The following is an 18167-nucleotide window of genomic DNA, read 5'->3' as shown; positions in this document are numbered from 1 at the left end:
TATATTTCGATAAATTTTCAAAAAGTAGCCACCACTCAGATTAAAAAAAATTACTTGTACCCTAGAAATCCCCCTTCTTCTTAGTCACTTACTGCTTCCCACAGAGTTAACCATTGCCAAGATTAGCTTTAATCTTTAAAAATAATCTGATATTAGCTTTGCCTATTCTGAAAATTTACATGGTCTTAATTGGACGGTATGCATTATTTGGAGTTTGGGAGTCTTCAGTTATTGTGTATAGCAGGGGCTGGTTCGTTCTCATTGCTGTATATTTTACTGTGCAACCGTACCACTCAGTTATTCGTTTTACTGATGACAGAGACTTGATTGGTTCCAGTTTGGGACTCTTAGGAATAGTGCTGCTGTGAACATTTGGGGATGTGTCCCTTGATGTACATATTTGTGTATTTCTGGTGGGTGTATACTGAGAAATGGCATGTGTATGGTCATAGGGCATATGTACCATCAGCTTTAGTACCAGTAGATACTGCCAAACAGTTGTCCATATTGGGCATCTTCTTAACACTTTTTTTGTAGGGGGAGGGAGGCAGAGTTTCCCTCTTATTGCCCAGGCTGGAGTACAATGGTGCCATCTTGGCTCACTGCAACCTCCGCCTCCTGGGTTCAAGCAGTTTTCCTGCCTCAGCCTCCTGAGTAGCTGGGATTACAGGCATGCGCCACCACGCCCGGCTAATTTTGTACTTTTAGTAGAGACGAGGTTTCTCCATGTTGGTCAGGCTGGTCTTGAACTCCTAACCTCAGATCATCTACCCACCTCGGCCTCCCAAAGTGCTGGAATCCGTGAGCCACCGCGCCTGACCCCTAATATTTTTTAAGTCATCTTATCCATTTCACATTTCCTTGAGAGTAGTGAGTCACTTAATATATTTTTGACAGGTTGAACAAGGAAGTTTGTTCCTGGGAGATAAAAAAAGTTTGAGGTCGGCCGTGGGCAGTGGCTCATGCCTGTAATCCCACCACTTTGGGAGGTGGAGGTGGGAGGATCATTTGAGGACAGGAGTTCAAGACTGGCCTGGACACCATAGTGAGATCCTGTCTCTATTAAAAAAAAAAGTGCGGGGTCATTTACTTTTTCTTTCTTCAAATGATGAGTAGCTTGGGTGACCTGTTTGCTTCTCTTGAGCCAGGTCACCTTGGAACCATGTCCACAGAGACAGGTGGACCTAGCAGCCTTAGCTCTTACTCTGAAATGCCCCTTCTCATGGGCGTCTTGCTGGTCCCTGCCACCACCTCCTTGTCAGCCCCAGGGACAGCCCTTCCATTGCCTGCAGTGCAGCCCAGCTAAGCCAAACTGATCACAAAAGCAAGATTTTACTGAAGAATCAGGAGAGCCAAAGGGCAGCCCACCCAGACAGCGCCAGTCACAGTTCACCACATAACCCCTGGTCCAGGCTGAGTGCACAGCCAGACCATATCATAAGGCTAAACACACTTAATTGTGCCCCCACAGATAAGATTTTTAACAATTTAGAGCATGTATGTATATAATGTGCACGCTGTTTTGTTACCTTTCTTTCGTCTCACAACACATGCCAAATGTCTTCCTACGTCCCCAAATTTGGTTCTCTCTTGCCTTGTCTAACATCTGCATTGTGTGGCCTGATGTAGCATATATCAGTCAAGGTCCAATCAGGAGTCAGAACACACACAGTGACTTGAAGAGGGAAAGTTTACTACATGCCTGTAATCCCAGCCCTTTGGGAGGCTGAGGCAGGAGGATCGCTTGAGGCCAGAAGTTCGAGACCAGCCTGGACAACATACTGAGACCCCATCTCTACAAAAAATTTAAAAATTAGCTGGGTATGGTGGCATGCGATTGTAGTCCTAGCTGCTTGGGAGGCTGAGGTGGAGGATTGCTTGAGCCCAGGAGGTAAAGGCTGCTGCGAGCCATGACTGCGCCACTGCATTCCAGCCTGGGTGACAGGGTGAGACCATGTCTTAAAAAAAGAAAAAGAAAAACCTGTTTCACTGTTCTTTCTCTTCCTCCTTGGCAGCCTCTGTTCCTACCCCCAGGCTCCTGCCAATGGGAATGTCTCCTCCTCATCAGCAGCAGGTCCCATTCCTGGCCCATGGCCCTCTCTGAAGGACAACTCTGTGTCCCTGCCATGTTGGGATGAAACAAAATTTCAGTAGCTCCTATATAGCTAACATGAATGGTTACCTATGTAGGAGCTACTCTCAGACAGTAGAGGGGAGTCCCTCAGTAAATGAAATTTGTAGTGGACTTACATAATTGGTGAACATAGCAGGCTTCAGTGAGAGTCCTCCCAGGGGAGGTCAGCACTGCTTGTCCCACATAGAAATTATTAACACAGCCTGGGTGCAGTGGCTGTCGTCTGTAATCCCTGCACTTCGGGAGGCTGAGGCAGGAGGATCGCATGGGCCCAGGAGTTTGAGACCAGCCTGGGCAACAAAAGGAGACCCTGTCTGTACAAAAAATAAAAAAAAATTAGCTGGGTGTGGTGGTGCATGCCTGTGGTCCCAGCTACTCCGGGGGCTGAAGTGGGAGGATCGCTTGCATGTGGGAAGTCAAGGTTGTAATGAGCTGTGATCACACCACTGTGCTGCAGCTTGGGTGACAGAGGGAGACCCTGTCTCAACAAAAAGGCGTAGGGGGAAATTAGTAACATGGTGTCAGTGCCAGCATGGAGTGGTATTGGGTGGTCCCTGGCAGGGATGAGGAAGGGAAGCTGCCCTGGCAACATGGCTGGGATATGGAGCTCTCAATGGCCTTGGCGTAACTTGAATGGTGTTGCCTTTGCCCCCCAGGCTTTTCCTGAGGGCCTGGAAATGTCATCCAGCCATACCTGATGTAGCCCTTTTGTGTGTCACTAAGAAAAGTAGCTGAAGTGCCCATGGAGGGAGCTCCCAGTGGGGAAGGTTTGAAAGAAGACATTGGAATTTGTTAGAAGGACATTTCTCATTTCTTTCCTCCTTTGTCTTTTATAACAAAAAGGTGCCATTGTTACATGAGGTGGACAGTGAAGATGATGAAAATGTTTCTGATCAAGATGAGTTTCCAGGCTCTCCTCCTACACCACAGCGGATACAACAAAAAGGTAAAACAAACAAACAAACAAATCCCACAATTTTCATAAAATATAAGAACATCTTTTCTTAATGAATATTGCTTATTTTTAGGAAAACATACCCATTGCCCCTTCAGGCTGTAGCACTGTGATTTTAACTAGGAATATAATTGAAGTTTATTTTTTATTGAAAATGAGGGTCCAGGTGTGGTGGCTCATGCCAGCTCTTTGGGAGACCAAGGCTGGAGGATCCCTTGAGCTCAAGAATTTGAAAGCAGCCTGGGCAACACAGGGAGACCTCATCTCTACAAAAAGTAAAACTAAAAACAGTAGCCTGGCAAGGGGGTGCACGCCTATAGTCCCACCTACTTAGAAGGACGAGGTGGGAGGATCACTTGAGCTCGGAAGGTCAAGGCTGCAGCAAGCCGTGATTGCACCATTGCACTCCAGTCTGGGTGACAGAGTGAGACCCTGTCTCAAGAAAATAAGGCTGGGTGTGGTGGCTCACTCCTGTAATCCCAGTACTTTGCGAGGCCAAGGCAGGTAGATCTCTTGAGCTTAGGAGTTTGAGACCAGGTTGGGCAACATAGTGAGACACTCTCTACAAAAAATGGACATCCCATCTCTACCAGAATACAAAATAGTAGCCAGGCATGGTGGCATGTGCCTGTGGTCCTAGCTACTCTTGAGGCTGAGGTGGGAGGATCGCTTGAGCCCTGGAGGCAAGGGCTGCAGTGAGCTGAGATTGTGCCATTGTACTCCAGCCTGAGTGACAGAGTGAAACCCCATCTCAAAAAAAAAAAAAAAAAAAAGAAAAGAAAACAAGTTATTCCACAGTCAATTGCTTCTGGATATTAGGTTGTTTTTAAAGTACAAGGTGCTTTTTTTTTTTTTTTTGCTATGTTAGCTAGGCTGGTCTTGAACTCCTGGGCTTAAGCAATAGAGATAGGGGTAGGATAGGGTCTCCCTAGTCCCAGTGCTTGGGGAAAGACCTGGCCCACAGTGGCCCACCAGGAAAGATCTGTTGGGTGAATGAGTGTGTGGACATATATCTATTTGATTATCACAATGAGAGAATTCAGCATGTTATAGCAAAGGTAGGGACAAGTTTTCGGTTTCCTAAGAGGTGGTTCACATTTGAGAAAGGAGAGCCAGGCATCGAGTGAACAACCAATAATTGCTTTATCAGCAGCCCCAGAGTTGCTCGGGCTCAGGGAAACATTTCTGTAAATCATTTCTCAGGGAACACAGAACGTCAGCCTCATAATCCTGGGGCCAGAAAACACCTGTTGGTCAGTTGGCATATTTTTAAAGTATTAGATTTAGTAAAAGGTGCATCTGTTTTTAAATTACAAAAGTAATACTGTCTTACTGTAAAAAAAAAATACATAAATATATAAAGTGCATTAGTCCGTTTTCACGCTGCTGATAAAGACATACCCGAGACTGGGTAACTTATCAAGAAAAAGAGGTTTAATGGACTCACAGTTCCACGTGGCTGGGGAGGCCTCACAATCATGGCAGAAGGTGAAAAGCACGTCTTACATGGCGGCAGATGAGGGAATGAGAACCAAGAGAAAGGGGTTTCCCCTTATAAAACCATCAGATCTCGTGAGACTTATTCACTACCATGAGAACAGTATGGGGGAAACCGCCCCATGATTCAGTTATCTCCCACTGGGTCCCTCCCACAATAGGTGGGAATTATGGGAGCTACAGTTCAAGATGAGATGTGAGTGGGGACACAGCCAGGCCATATCATAAGGCTAAACACACTTAATTATGCCCCCACAGATAACATTTTTAATAATTTAGAGCATGTATGTATATAATGTGCACGCTGTTTTGTTACCTTTCTTTCGTCTCACAACACATGCCAAATGTCTTCCTATGTCCCCATATTTGGTTCTCGCCTGCCTTGTCTAACATCTGCATTGTGTGGCCCGATGTAGCATATATCAGTCAAGGTCCAATCAGGAGTCAGAACACACACAGTGACTTGAAGAGGGCAAATTTACTATAAAGAATTATTAATTATAACAGGTTTGGGGACTGGGCGTGGTGGCTCACACCTGTAATCCCAGCTATGCAGGAGGTTGAGATGGGAGGATCACGTGAGCCCAGGAAGGCGGTCAAGGCTGCAGTGAGATGTGATAGTGCCACTGCACTCCAGCCTAGGTGACAGAGTGAGACCCTGTCTCTAAAAAATAATAATAATAATAACAGGATTGCCTACTAAGGAGTAAAAGACAATACTCAAGAATTCAGGAATAGCAGCTCAAGGGGGCAGCCACTGTCCCTAGGGCTGACGCAAAGTCTCCAGCCTTCAGCCTTCAGCTCTGGAGAAGCCCCAGCCAGAACCAAGATCCACACCTTCCTGGAGAGGACGTAGCTGTGGCCTGCTGGGTGGCCAGGAAGTTTGCTGAGGGGCTGCCGTAATGAAACTCACTGGGATAGGGGGCCAGGAGAAGCCACCATGGGGAGGTACTGCATGTTGCTGGCCACCCAAAAAATTAAAAAGAAAGGATCTGCCCATGTAATCCCACTTGTAATCTCAGCTACTGGGGAGGCCAAGGCAGGAAGATTACTTGAGCCCAGGAGTTCGAATCCAGCCTGGGTAATATAGTGAGACCCTCGGACTCTAAAAAACAGAAATTAAAAAAAGAAATTAATGCATGGAAGGAAGAGCCAGAGGAAGCTGGAATAGGAAAGCAAAGTCCCGGCTCCTCCAGTGTCTCTCCAGCGCCCCCTACAGAGGAAGCCTTCCTTGGTGCCAACTGGCTGGGTGGAAATGCTGCAGTAACATGAGCCGGCCATGAAGGTAGATTTGGAGATGAGACGCAGTGGCCACCCACATACTTGGGAATGTGCACTTGGTACACAGGTGTTGGTTGGGAGGGATTGCAGCTTCTGCAGTGATGCCTGGTTTGTGGTGGGCACTAAAAGCCCCTGCATACTTCTGAAAAACCCCAAACCCCAAACTCTAATTTAGTGGCTCAGGGCTGGGCCCAAGGGTCTGTACTTTTTTTTTTTTTTTTTGAAATGGAGTTTTGCTCTTGTTGCCCAGGCTGGAGTGCAATGGTGCGATCTTGGCTCACCACAACCTCCGCCTCCTGGATTCAAGCCATTCTCCTGCCTCAGCCTCCAGAGTAGCTGGGATTACAGGCATGTGCCACCACGCCCAGCTCATTTTGTATTTTTGTAGAGATGGGGTTTCTCTGTGTTGGTCAGACTGGTCTGGAAGGGTCTGTACTTTTCACAAGTACACAGAGGAGTCTGATGTGGGTGATCCTTGGACAACACGTGAGGAGCCCTGGCTTTTGGTGGTTTGGTCTTTGACTGTCATTTCCAGGCGTGGCTAAGTTGCTTACCTCATCTTCTCAATCTGAGAGTGTCTCTCTCATAAATGAAGTGATGCATGTGAAGTGCAGTGGCTTCCATCAGTGCTAGTGATAATTAGTGTCTAAAGCCTGAAGCTTTGATCACCTGATGCATCGCTCTGCACTCTAGCGAGACCCCTGCCAAGAAGACCAAACACACTTTGGGCAAGGCCCTCGTGCCCTTGGTCAGAACTGCCAAATTCATGCTCGTGGACGCTGTTCCCCTTCCCTAGATTCTTTGCAGACCCTTATTTGATCCCACAGTCCCCTCTTGCTAGTACTTCCTCCTTCTCCTCCTCAACAGCCCGCTTTGTCAAGTGATACACCTCTCCAGGCCTTCTCCCTCTCCACGTCTCCTCAAACCTCTCCAGGTTGGCTTCCCTCTCCATCGCGCCACTGGACCAGAGACCTTCATGTAGTTAAGTGCGCCGGGTGGTTTTCTGGCTTCTTCTGATGACGTCTCAGTAGCATACCACGTGGTTAACATACCTTCTCCCTGGGCTCGGGGCATCTTGTTTCCTCCCGCCTTCCTGGGCGCCCCACCCCCCACCCTGTCATCTCCTCAGTCTAGGCCCTTTACTCTTCAAAGTATTCACAGCCTGCTCCCCAGTTTGATATCATTCATTGTGTGCTGTGCCCAGGTTTCCTCTCCCAGCTTCTATGCCATGTAACTGTTTAACTTCATTCATTCATCCCCTCAGCCAGAACAGTCTTTTTTTTTTTCAACAGGGTCTCACTCTGTTGCCCAGGCTGGAGTACAGTGGTATGATCACGGCTCACTGCAACCTCAACCTGAGTTCAATTGATCCTCCCACCTCAGCCTCCTGAATAGCTGGGATTACAGGTGTGCATCATCATGCCTGGCTAATTTTTGTATTTTGTTAGACACAGGGTTTCACTATGTTGCCCAGGCTGTCCTTGAACTCCTGGGCTCAAACATTCAACCTGCCTTGGTCTCCCAAAGTGCTGGGATTACAGGCATGAGACACCTCATCTGGCCCAGAGCCATCTTTTCAAAGCATAAAGCTGGTAGTGTCCCCTTGCATGTCCGTGGACCCCCACATGCATCCCCTCACACCCTCACGTACCGCAGACCCTTTTGAATTGGGTCTCTTCCATGGTTTCCCACCACCTGCATGGCCTGTCAGCCCTGGCCCCTGCTGACTGCTCTCCAGCTACTCTGCTGGTCTTTTATTTCCTCAGCTCTGTGGTGTTCCTTCCTGCCACTGGACCTGTGTACACGCTACTCTCCCTCCCCACTGCCTAATGTCTCTTATATGTAGGCATGTGAAACGTGGGGAAGTTGTGGGCTTTGACTCTTTTTTTTGAGACAGGATCTTGCTCTGTGACCCAGGCTGGAGTACAGTGGTGTGATCATAACTCACTACAGCCTCTACCTCCTGGGCTTGAACCATCCTCCCACCTCGGCCTCCCACAGTGTTTGGATTACAGGCATGAACCACTACATCCTTATATGCTCAAGTATATCTGAAAAGAACCATACCCAGTTGATCACCATGGTTACCTCTGGAGAGGGGAAGGTTTTGAGGGATTATGTTCATGGGTGAATTTTGATTTATCTGTATCATTAAAATTTTTGACAGCAAGAATGTGTTCATGTCATGTGAATTTTCTTTCTATAGAGATTGGAATAGGGCCAGGCACAGTGGCTCAGGCCTGTGATCCCAGCACTTGAGGAGGCTAAAGCAGGAGGATTGCTTGAGCTCAGGAGTTTGAGACCAGCCTGGGCAACATAGGGAGACCCTGTTTCTACAAAAATTTTAAAAATTAGCCAGCATAATGGCACGCACCTGTAGTCCTAGCTACTCTGGAGGCTGAGGCAGGAAGATCACTTGAGCCCAGCAGCTGGAGGCTGAGGCAGGAAGATCGCTTGAGCCTGGCAGCTGGAGGCTGATGCAGGAAGATCATTTACACCCAGCAGCTGGAGGCTGAGGCAGGAAGATCGCTTGAGCCTGGCAGCTGGAGGCTGATGCAGGAAGATAATTTGAGCTGGCAGCTGGAGGCTAAGGCAGGAAGATCATTTACACCCAGCAGCTGGCGGCTGAGGCAGGAAGATCATTTGCACCCAGCAGCTGGAGGCTGAGGCAGGAAGACTGCTTGAGCCCGACAGGTTGAGGCTGTGGTGCAGTTTCCACCACTGCACTCTAGCCTGGGTGACAGAGTGAGACCCTGTATAAAAAAAAAAAAACTGGGATAGTACCCAGCATGACACCTTGTACACAGTAGGAGTACGCCCAGTATTGAAGCCTTTTGCTGTTATTTTATGTGTACCCCCTTCACCCTTATAGGTAATAGAAATGAGGAGGGTGAGGACTCTGGAAATCTGTTTGAGAAATGATAAATAAGAAAAGGGGACACAATAGATTCACAGAACCGAGTGAACTGCGTATACATTAAATGTACATTAAATACCAATGTGAATTTGGGATGCTGTAAATTGTAAGTTTAATCTTTATCGGATTCTTTTTCTGAAAAGTTGATGACTAAGATAAAATAGCATGAGTTCCTTTGGGAAAATTGAATTGCCCTTGAAAAACTTTTTATTGTGATCATTTTTAACGTGTACAAAAGTAGAGAGACAAGTAAAATGAACTCCCACCTATCCATCTATGCATCTCCCCGCTTCTATAGCTGTCAACAATTTTCTTGTTTTTTTGAGGCAGGGTCACTCTCTGTCACCCAGGCTGGAGTGCGGTGGTGTGATCTCAGCTCACTGTAACCTCTGCCTCCCAGGCTCGAATGATTCTCCTGCCTCAGCCTCCCGAGTAGCTGGGACTGCAGGTGCGTTCCACCACACCTGGCTAATTTGGCATTTTTTGTAGAGACAGGGTTTTGCTCTGTTGCCCAGGCTGGTCTCAAATTCCTGGGTTCAACCAATCTGCCTGCCTCGGCCTCCCAAAGTGCTGGGGCTACAGGCATGTGCCAGTGTGGCCAGCCAGCTGTCAACCTTTTGCCATTCTATTTCATGTAACTCCCTGCTCCTGCAATTTTATTTTGTGAAGAATTTAAGGAGAGTATAGAAGACTCCATTAAATATGAAAGCAGTCAGGTCTGAGGTAGCATTGTGGGATACCAAATCAAGACTATTGTAAAGGTGTTATTAAAAATATAATTTTTTTCTTGTTGTATCACTTTAAACATTTGCTTATTGGAAACTGGTTCAGTGCCGGCCATGTGTCAGAGATGACAGAGCCACAGGCCTTTCCCCTCGCATCGCAGCTGCAGAGGAGGAGGTGCAGATTGCAAATCGTAGTGTGGGGTGCTAAGGTGGGCAGTAGAGGTTGTTGTCTGCCAGTTAGGGAAGGTGGTAGGGGGAGGAGGTTCATCAGGCTGAACTCAGAAGGACAGGGTAGGATCCAAGTAGGAAAGCAGTCCAGGCTGCTCAGCCTCCCGAGTAGCTGGGACTGCAGGTGTGTTCCACCACACCTGGCTAATTTGGTATTTTTTGTAGAGACAGGGTTTTGCTCTGTTGCCCAGACTGGTCTCAAACTCCTGGTGTCCAAGTAGGTGTCCAAGTAGGAGAGCAGTCCAGGCTGCCCCTGAATGTTTGACTGAAAGCAGTTTGGTTAAAAACAGCTGATCGGCCGGGCGCGGTGGCTCAAGCCTGTAATCCCAGCACTTTGGGAGGCCGAGACGGGCGGATCGCAAGGTCAGGAGATCGAGACCAGCCTGGCTAATACGGTGAAACCCCGTCTCTACTAAAAAATACAAAAAACTAGCCGGGTGAGGTGGCGGGCGCCTGTAGTCCCAGCTACTCGGGAGGCTGAGGCAGGAGAATGGCGTAGACCCAGGAGGCGGAGCTTGCAGTGAGCTGAGATGCGGCCACTGCACTCCAGCCTGGGCGACAGAGCGAGACTCCGTCTCAAAAAAAAAAAAAAAACCGCTGATCAAGATGACTTTGGCCAAAAATGAGCCCTTCAGTGATGTGTTGTTTAAGTATTGGTATTTTGAATATATCAGGAAGTAGATTTGTTTGTTTGTTTGTTTGTTTATTTATTTAGAGATGATGTCTTGCTCTGCTGCCCAGACTAGAGTGTCATGGTACAGTCTTGGCTCACTGTAACCTCTGCCGCCCAAGCTCAAGAGTTTCTCCTGCCTCAGCCTCCCAAGTAGCTAGGATTACAGGCAAGCACCACCCCACCCAGCTAATTTTTGTGTTTTTAGTAGAGATGGGGTTTTACCATGTTGGCCAGGCTAGTCTCAAACTCCTGACCTCAAGTGATCCACCCACCTCAGCCTCCCAGAGTGCTGGGATTACAGGCGTGAGCCACCGCGCCCAACCAAGAAGTAGATTTAGAATCTTGTATGTATCTCTAGCATTTTCTTCTGTTGTCTGAATTCTGTAGGGTTCTTTCCCCTGTTTTTTGCATGTGTTTCTAGTTTATTTTCAGCCAGTTATTTCTGCTCTGCAAATTAATAATAGAAAGTTAAAAGCAACTCAGGATCAGGCACAGTGGCTCACGCCTGTTATCCAAAGGAAGCCAAGGCGGGTGGATCATCTGAGGTCAGGAGTTCAAGACCAGCCTGGCCAACATGGGGGAACCCCGTCTCTACTAAAAATACAAAAATTAGCTGGGCATCGTGGTCCATGCCTGTAATCCCAGCTAACTGGGAGGCCGAGGCAGGAGAATCGTTTGAACCTAGGAGGCAGAGGTTGCAGTGAGCCGAGATTGCACCGCTGTACTCCACCTGAGGGACAGAGTGAGACTCCGTCTCAAAAAACAGCAACTCGATGTCCAACTTTTCACAGCATGAGTGTGTACAGGCAAACTGGGGTGTAAGATCACCTGCTTCCTAGGGTACCTGGATTACAGATGTATGGAAGATGAGTAACTGGGCGAGATTTATTTTCCTCTCTATCGTTGAGACAGTTTGCTTCAAAGAAAAACTATTCTTCTGACAGGTTGGATGCTGCATTTAGGGAGGGTAGCCCATCCAGGGTGTGGTCGGCAAGATGTGTGGACAGTGGCGGGAGGGGTGTTGGAAGGAGAGGAGGAGCCCGGCGTGGGAAGATGTGTGGAAAGTGGTGGAAAGGGGTGTTGGAAGGAGAGGAGGAGCCTGGCAAGGGAAGGGCTTGGAGACACTGAAGAGTTTGGCTTTAGTTCTGCAGCCACGTGAGCCGCGGATGTGCTCAGGAATGGGTATGGGAGAAAGATGGCAATTTAGAGTCAGGTCCCTGCCTGGCTCTGGGACCCATTTGCCCTGTGACCCTATGAATTTTATCCCTCTCCCAGGCCTTGTCGAGCTCCTCTGTGGAAGGTGAATTTCTATGATTGTACTTTTCTGAGTTGTCGTATTTCATTATCTACTTTAAAAGTTTCTCTGTCTTTTGTTTTTCATCAGATGGTAAATACTCTGTTCTGAATTTAAAGGTAAGATCATTTTTTAAAAAACTGATTTTCTCAATGTAGTTTTCATCATAAATTTTCAACAACTTTGGTGATTTTGGGGTAAAAAATAAATCTTCCCTTAAGAGTTCTTTCCTGTCGAATATTTCTTTTAAATGCTTTTTTTCTTTTCTTTTTTTTTTGTTTTTGAGAAGGAGCTCTCACTGTCGCCCAGGCTGGAGTGCAGTGGTGCAATCTCAGCTCACTGTGGACTCCGTCTTCCAGGCTCAAGCGGTCCTCCCACCTCAGTCTCCCGAGTAACTGGGATCACAGACGCATGCCACCACACCCAGCTAATTTTTTGTATTTTTGGTAAAGACAGGGTTTCCCCATGTTGTCCAGGCTGGTCTCAAACTCCTGAGCTCAAGTGATCCGCCCACCTTGACCTCCCAAAGTGCTGGGATTACAGGTGTGAGCCACTGTGCCTGGCCTTAAATACTTTTAAAACATGAGGAAATTGATATTTTCCATAGTTTAATGATGAAAGTAATGTATTAAAGTGTTAGAAATATTTTATAATTAAAATGGATGTATATTGAATACACAATTTTATCTTTTGTAAAAATTATTTTTTGAGACAGGATTTCCCTCCATGACCTGGACTGGAGTGCAGTAGTGTGATCATACCTTACTGTAGCCTCAGTCTCCTGGGATCAAGTGATCCTTTTGCCTCAGTCTCCTGAGTAGCTGGGACTATAGGCACATGCCACCACTCCTGGCTAATTAAAAAAAATTTTTTTTTAGAGTTGGCTTCTTGTTATGTTGCCCAGGATGGTCTCAAGCTCTTGGGCTCAAGCCATCCTCCTGCCTTGGCCTCCCAAAGGCACTGGGATTGCAGGCATGATGTGATGTGCCTAGCCTGAGATTTTTTTGTTTGAAATGAAGTCTTGCTCTGTCACCCAGGCTGGAGTGCAGTGGCGCAGTCTCAGCTCACTGCAACCTTCGCCTCCTGGATTCAAGTGATTCTCCTGCCTCAGCCTCCCGAGTAGCTAGGATCACAGGTGCATGCCACCACACCCAGCTAATTTTTTTTTTTTTTAAATAGAGTCCTGCTCTGTCACCCAGGCTGGAGTGCAGTGGCGTGATCTTGGCTCACTGCAAGCTCCGCCTCACAGGTTCATGCCATTTTCCTGTCTCAGCCTCCTGAGTAGCTGGGACTACAGGCGCCTACCACCATGCCTGGCAAATTTTTTTTTTTTTTTTTTGTATTTTTAGTAGAGATGGGGTTTCACCGTGTTAGCCAAAATGGTCTCGATCTCCTGACCTCGTGATCCACCCGCCTCGCCCTCCCAAAGTGCTGGGATTACAGGTGTGAGCCACTGCGCCCAGCCAATTTTTGTATTTGTAATGAAGATGGGATTTCACCATTTTGGCCAGTCTGGTCTCGGACTCCTAACCTCAGGTGATCCCACCTGCCTCGGGCTCCTAAAGTGCTGGGATTACAGGGGTGAGCCACCGTGCCTGGCCTGGCCTGAGAATTTTAATAACTAATTTGCAAACATGGAAATAGTTCTAACGTAAGTTTTTCATTGTGCGATGTTATAGGAACTTAAAAATTAAACATTTCTCTGGAGAGTTAATTTATAACCCTGTCTACTTCGTCAGCAGAAATTAGAAACTTAATATCACACCAGCATGTAAGCAAAAATTAACAAAAGTTCACAGCCTTCCCTTTCCTCTGGGTTTGGGGTTGCGAAGCAATATCTTGTTAATGTTCCTTTCTCAGCATTTTGCAAATGTGCTTCCCTGCAGTTGGTGGGGTCCTTTTTGCCCATCCCAGTGAGAAGAGGCCTCGCTGGAGTTTTCTGAGGGCATCTCCACTCAGCACTCGCAGCCCTACCTAGCACATGCTTTTAAACGTGAGCCCACAGCCCGCTACTCACGGGATCTACCTGTAAAGACAGTCACTGAACTCAGTATAGAAAGGCAGGAAGAAAGCTCAGGAAGGACTTCCTTTACAGCCTCAGAGAGCGCACCAGAGGGGAAGACATTTAAGGTCTAAGATTCAGGTATAAGAAACAGTGTAATCCCAGCATGTTGGGAGACCAAGGTAGGAGGATCCTTTGAGCCGAAGAGCTCAAGGCCAACCTGGGCAACATAAATGAGACCCCATCTCTACAAAAAAAAAAAAAAAAATTAGCTCTGATGGCCCATGTGTAATCCCAGCTACTTGGGAAGCTGAGGTAGGAGGATTGCATGAGCCTAGGAGTTGGAGGCTGCAATGAGCTGCAATCACACCAATGCACCCCAGCCTGGGTGACAGAGTAAGACCCTGTCTTAAAAAAGGAAAAAAAGAAATAGTAGATATTAAAGTTTTGAAAGCTAAAACAAAGAACAGGAGTCCAAATGAAGGAAATAAAGCATGCTTATATACCTGCTGTCTAATGACCTAGCTGCCTGTGTCCACTTTATAAAACACTAATGCTCTGCACTTACGTTCTTTCTTTCCTAGGATGAAAAACCTCCATTACGTGAGAAACCTCCACCCTCCCCAGGTATTTGCCTTTTGAATTATATTATGATTGAAAAGCTTGTTGTTTTGGAGACTATCCAGATTAATTTTATCTGAAAATAAAGATTACGTTTTCTTTTTCTTGTATTAGTTGTTGAACTTTCACCCTTGCCTCAAAAGAGAGGGTGCAAACACTGGGTAGTGGACATGTGTCCATACAGGATGTATTTGGATCCTGGGAGGCTGGGGGTTACACCTTGGGGGACGTGGACCTGTGGGATATGCTGGGATCCTGGGGGAAGGGAGGTAGACCTGTGGGATGTAATGGGATCCTGGGGGTGGAAGGAGGACCTGTGGGATGTGCTGGGATCCCGGTGGGAGGAGTGGACCCATGATGTACTGGGATCCATGCTGGGCAGGCAGGTGCAGTTATGGGCTCTGCTCTGAGGCTGAAGGCAGAGGGAGAGGTCCAGTGATGCTTTATGGGTTACACCCCACTGAACAGTTTGGGGAGCTTCAGTGGCTTCCAAAATGGAAGTTATAATTTCTTTTTTTTTTTTTTTTTTTTTTTGAGACCGAGTCTGGCTCTGTGGCCCAGGCTGGAGTGCAGTGGCGCGATCTCAGCTCACTGCAAGCTCCAGCTCCCGGGTTCACGCCATTCTCCTGCCTCAGCCTCCCAAGTAGCTGGGACTACAGGCGCCTGCCACCACGCCCGGCTAATTTTTTGTATTTTTAGTAGAGATGGGGTTTCACCTTGTTAGCCAGGATGGTCTCGATCTCCTGACCTCATGATCCGCCCGTCTCGGCCTCCCAAAGTGCTGGGATTACAGGCTTGAGCCACCGCGCCCGGCCTGGAAGTTATAATTTCTGCTATTAGGTCCCACCTTGTTACAAGATCTCTGGGGTGTCGCTTTTCTGGCCAGAAATGTCTATGGTGCCAGTGTGCCTTTGCCTGAGTTCTTGTCCTGCATCCAGGAAGAATGAGGTAAGCAGACAAGTGGAGGGTGAGCAAGATGAAGAGGAGCTTTACTGAGTGTTAGGACAGTTCAGAGGAGACCCGCAGTGGGTAGCTTCTCTTTGTAGGCAGGTCGTCCCGTCAAGCGTTCAGCTCTCAGCAGAGAGGAGGCCCTGGAGTCTGTGGCTCCTCTCTGAAGGCAGGTCGTTCGACTGTCTCTGCAGCTCTCAGCAAAGAGGAAGCCCTGGAGAGGGTTGTTCTCTGCAGCTGGTTATTCTGACTAGCTCCTAGCAGAGAGGAGGCCCTGGAGTAGGTTGCTCCTCTCTGCTGCTGGTCCTCTTATGTCTCCAGCTATCAGCAGAGAGGGTAACTCCTCTCTGCAGCTGGTCATCCCATCTGCTCTGCTCTGGCTAAGCCCAGGGCTTTTGTGGGCCTCAGAAGGGAGGGAGTGAGCACCAGTGGGTCCATGGGTGGCCATGGGTGGGCCTGGAAAAGGCACCACAAGTTCCTACTATGGTCCCATGGGATGGGCAACCCAGTCCCCAGCCTTCAGGCCCTCCCCGACCTGAAGGTGGGGACTCACCGTGGACCTGCCCGCTTCTGCCCAGGAGCCTGTCTGCCTCCTGCTGCCCAGTTCATGGCACCCAGGCTGTTCGCACCAAGGGACACCTGCAGGCCAGTGCAGAGCCACCCTCACCCCCACCCCCTTGTCTTTCCCTCTTGCGCTCATGGGTGCCCAAAGTCTGGAGGGGGCTGAGGTGGCAGGGTGCTGTCGTGTCCGTGCTGCCCTGAGTGTGCACACTCCCGGCCAGGCTGTGACAGTGCCCAGGCTTAGCCTCAACCCCGCTCCAACACCCCTCCAACCCCGCTCCGAGACTGGAGCAGGCTCCGGGAGCAGGGAGAGGCCAGGCAGCCAGAGCAAACACCTGTGAGCCTGCGGGGACACGGGAGCCTTCCCAGGCCCCCGAGGGTGCAGACTGCAGAGACACCCAGGTCCCGCACCTGGGAGGGCGACTGTAGGAGCACCCCGGGAGCTCCTGCCCTGCCAACTCAGAAGGGGCGGTGAAGCCAGGCAGTGGAATCAGGCACTTCCGAGCCTATGGGGGCTGGGGAGGCCTTCTTGGGCCCCCAAGAACACAGATTCTCGGGTCTGCAGCCGGACTTGGGCAGCTGCAGAGGCATCCAGGGAGGGGGGGCTCCTGCCTGCTCCATGGAGCAAGAGGCTTGGGCCACGCCTCCCCGCTCTAGATAGTCTGTGCGGCGGCCACTCTGGATGGGCCGCTGCTGCCATCAGCGTCACTCCTCTGAAAATCCTGTTTTAAGTCTCCTCCGTGTCAGATTGACTTTATTTGCACCCTTTCAATCTCAGCATTTTCAGTGCTGTATTCTGGGCGATTGCTGGGGCTCTAACTTCTGTGCCCTGCATTCCTTCTTCGTGATGTGTATGCTGCGGCTCAGCCCATCCTTTCAGTTTATGCTGTTGATCAAATGTTAACGTCCATGATTTCTGTAAGACACTGACTACGTCTCTCTGAAAGTCATAACTGCGCATCCAGCCTTAGGGTTTGTGTTGCAGCCCCTTCTCCTCTCTCACTTGCCATTGATGCTTCTCTGGCTCTGCTGTTTGATGCCTGTTGGGGTCCCTGAGATTCCCTGTGGCCCGCATGGGGATGCTGCTTACATGGGGATTCTCTGTTTACTGCACCCTGCCTGGAGAGAGAGAGCCAGCAGGCTGCCAAGCTGTATCGACTGCTGCCTCCAGCGACTGATGGGGATGGGCAGGATGTGAGGCCAGCTGGGATCCGTGGGGACCCCTCTTCCTCCTGGCTTTCTCCGGCCTCCTGGCCTGCCCTGCCTCTCTGCCCTCAGGGCCTGTGTGTTCTGCCTGAGGAGGGGCACACATTTCTGCTATTGCTGCCTGGGTCAGGTGGGTTAACCCCTTGCTATTCCCACTGTGGTTATCTAACTCGACAGCTCATCAGCTGTTTCAAGCTGCTGCTTTTTAAGTATAATTTTATTTATTGATTGATTTTTGTAGAGATGGGGGTCTTGCTATGTTGCTCAGGCTGGTCTCGAACTCCTGGCCTCAAGCAGTCTTCCTACCTCAGCTTCCCAAAGTGCTGGGATTGCAGATGTGAGCCACCAGGCCTAACCTCATTGGCTCTTTCTAGGCCACTTTGTATCTCCACTCCTACCAGGGCAAGGCATATCCCTGGAGCCACCCCCCATTTTCTAGCTGCCCTCTCTTGGCACATTTCAGGCTGTGGCGTCCATCTTCAGTCTCATCTCAACTGTTTTCTCTCTGGGATTTCTCAGGGTTCCCTTGTTTCCGTGCAGCTGTGGAGTTTCCCATTTCTGAGCCTCACCTTTCGCATGTTAGGGATTGGATGTGTGTGTGTCAGGGGTCGGGCCAGGCTCTCTGGAGCCATCAGCCATCCTGCCCTTGCCTGTGTGGAAACTCTGCTTCTGCCTCTCCCTCCCCTGGGAGGTACGCTGGCCAGGGGCCCATGGGAGCCTCACCTCCTGTGACCTCTCGGAGCACATCTCCCCGTGGAGCAGCGCTGGTTTCCACCCTATTTTCTTGCTGTTCCTTCTTAAGGTCCTATGTGACGTCTGTTTTCTCCTCACCCTGGTGCCTTCAGGTGCTGCCCACAGGCCAGCGACTCATCAGTCTCCCCAGCAGAGGCTGCCCGTGGGACTCTGGGCCTGTGTCCCAGCCCGAGCCTGCCTCCCCTCGTCTTCCGTCCCCACCTGCTCTTCACAGTGTGCTCCTCATCTGGGGGAGCATCTGCCAGACACAGACCTGGGCGGTCATCCTGGGTCTGCTTCTCTCTCACTGCCCGCACCCAGCCAGCTACCAACCCCTAAGTCCTGCTCTCACGTGTCACTTTCTTTCTGTCCTTACTCTAGTGCTGCCCCTTG

At 49.2% G+C, this 18167-nt stretch overlaps 1 protein-coding gene across 4 annotated transcripts in view; it reads left to right on the top strand.

Annotated features, from left to right (window-relative positions):
• The window catches only part of CEP89 (centrosomal protein 89), a 97675-nt gene that overhangs the window by 20586 nt on the left and 58922 nt on the right, over positions 1-18167 (top strand). For all 4 annotated transcript variants that reach the window (XR_013410416.1, XR_013410417.1, XR_013410415.1 and 1 more), the window contains exons 5-7: positions 2978-3080; positions 11795-11823; positions 14291-14333. Coding sequence is in view for 1 of the 4 variants with exons in the window: in XM_077982058.1 (XP_077838184.1) it covers positions 2978-3080; positions 11795-11823; positions 14291-14333 (175 nt within the window). In the remaining 3 variants the exon portion in view is untranslated. The remainder of the gene's footprint in view (positions 1-2977; positions 3081-11794; positions 11824-14290; positions 14334-18167) is intronic.

The sequence above is a fragment of the Macaca mulatta genome, chromosome 19, assembly GCF_049350105.2.
Source record: "Macaca mulatta isolate MMU2019108-1 chromosome 19, T2T-MMU8v2.0, whole genome shotgun sequence".
NCBI lineage: Eukaryota > Metazoa > Chordata > Mammalia > Primates > Cercopithecidae > Macaca > Macaca mulatta.
This window is presented reverse-complemented; position numbering and strand designations above follow the sequence as displayed.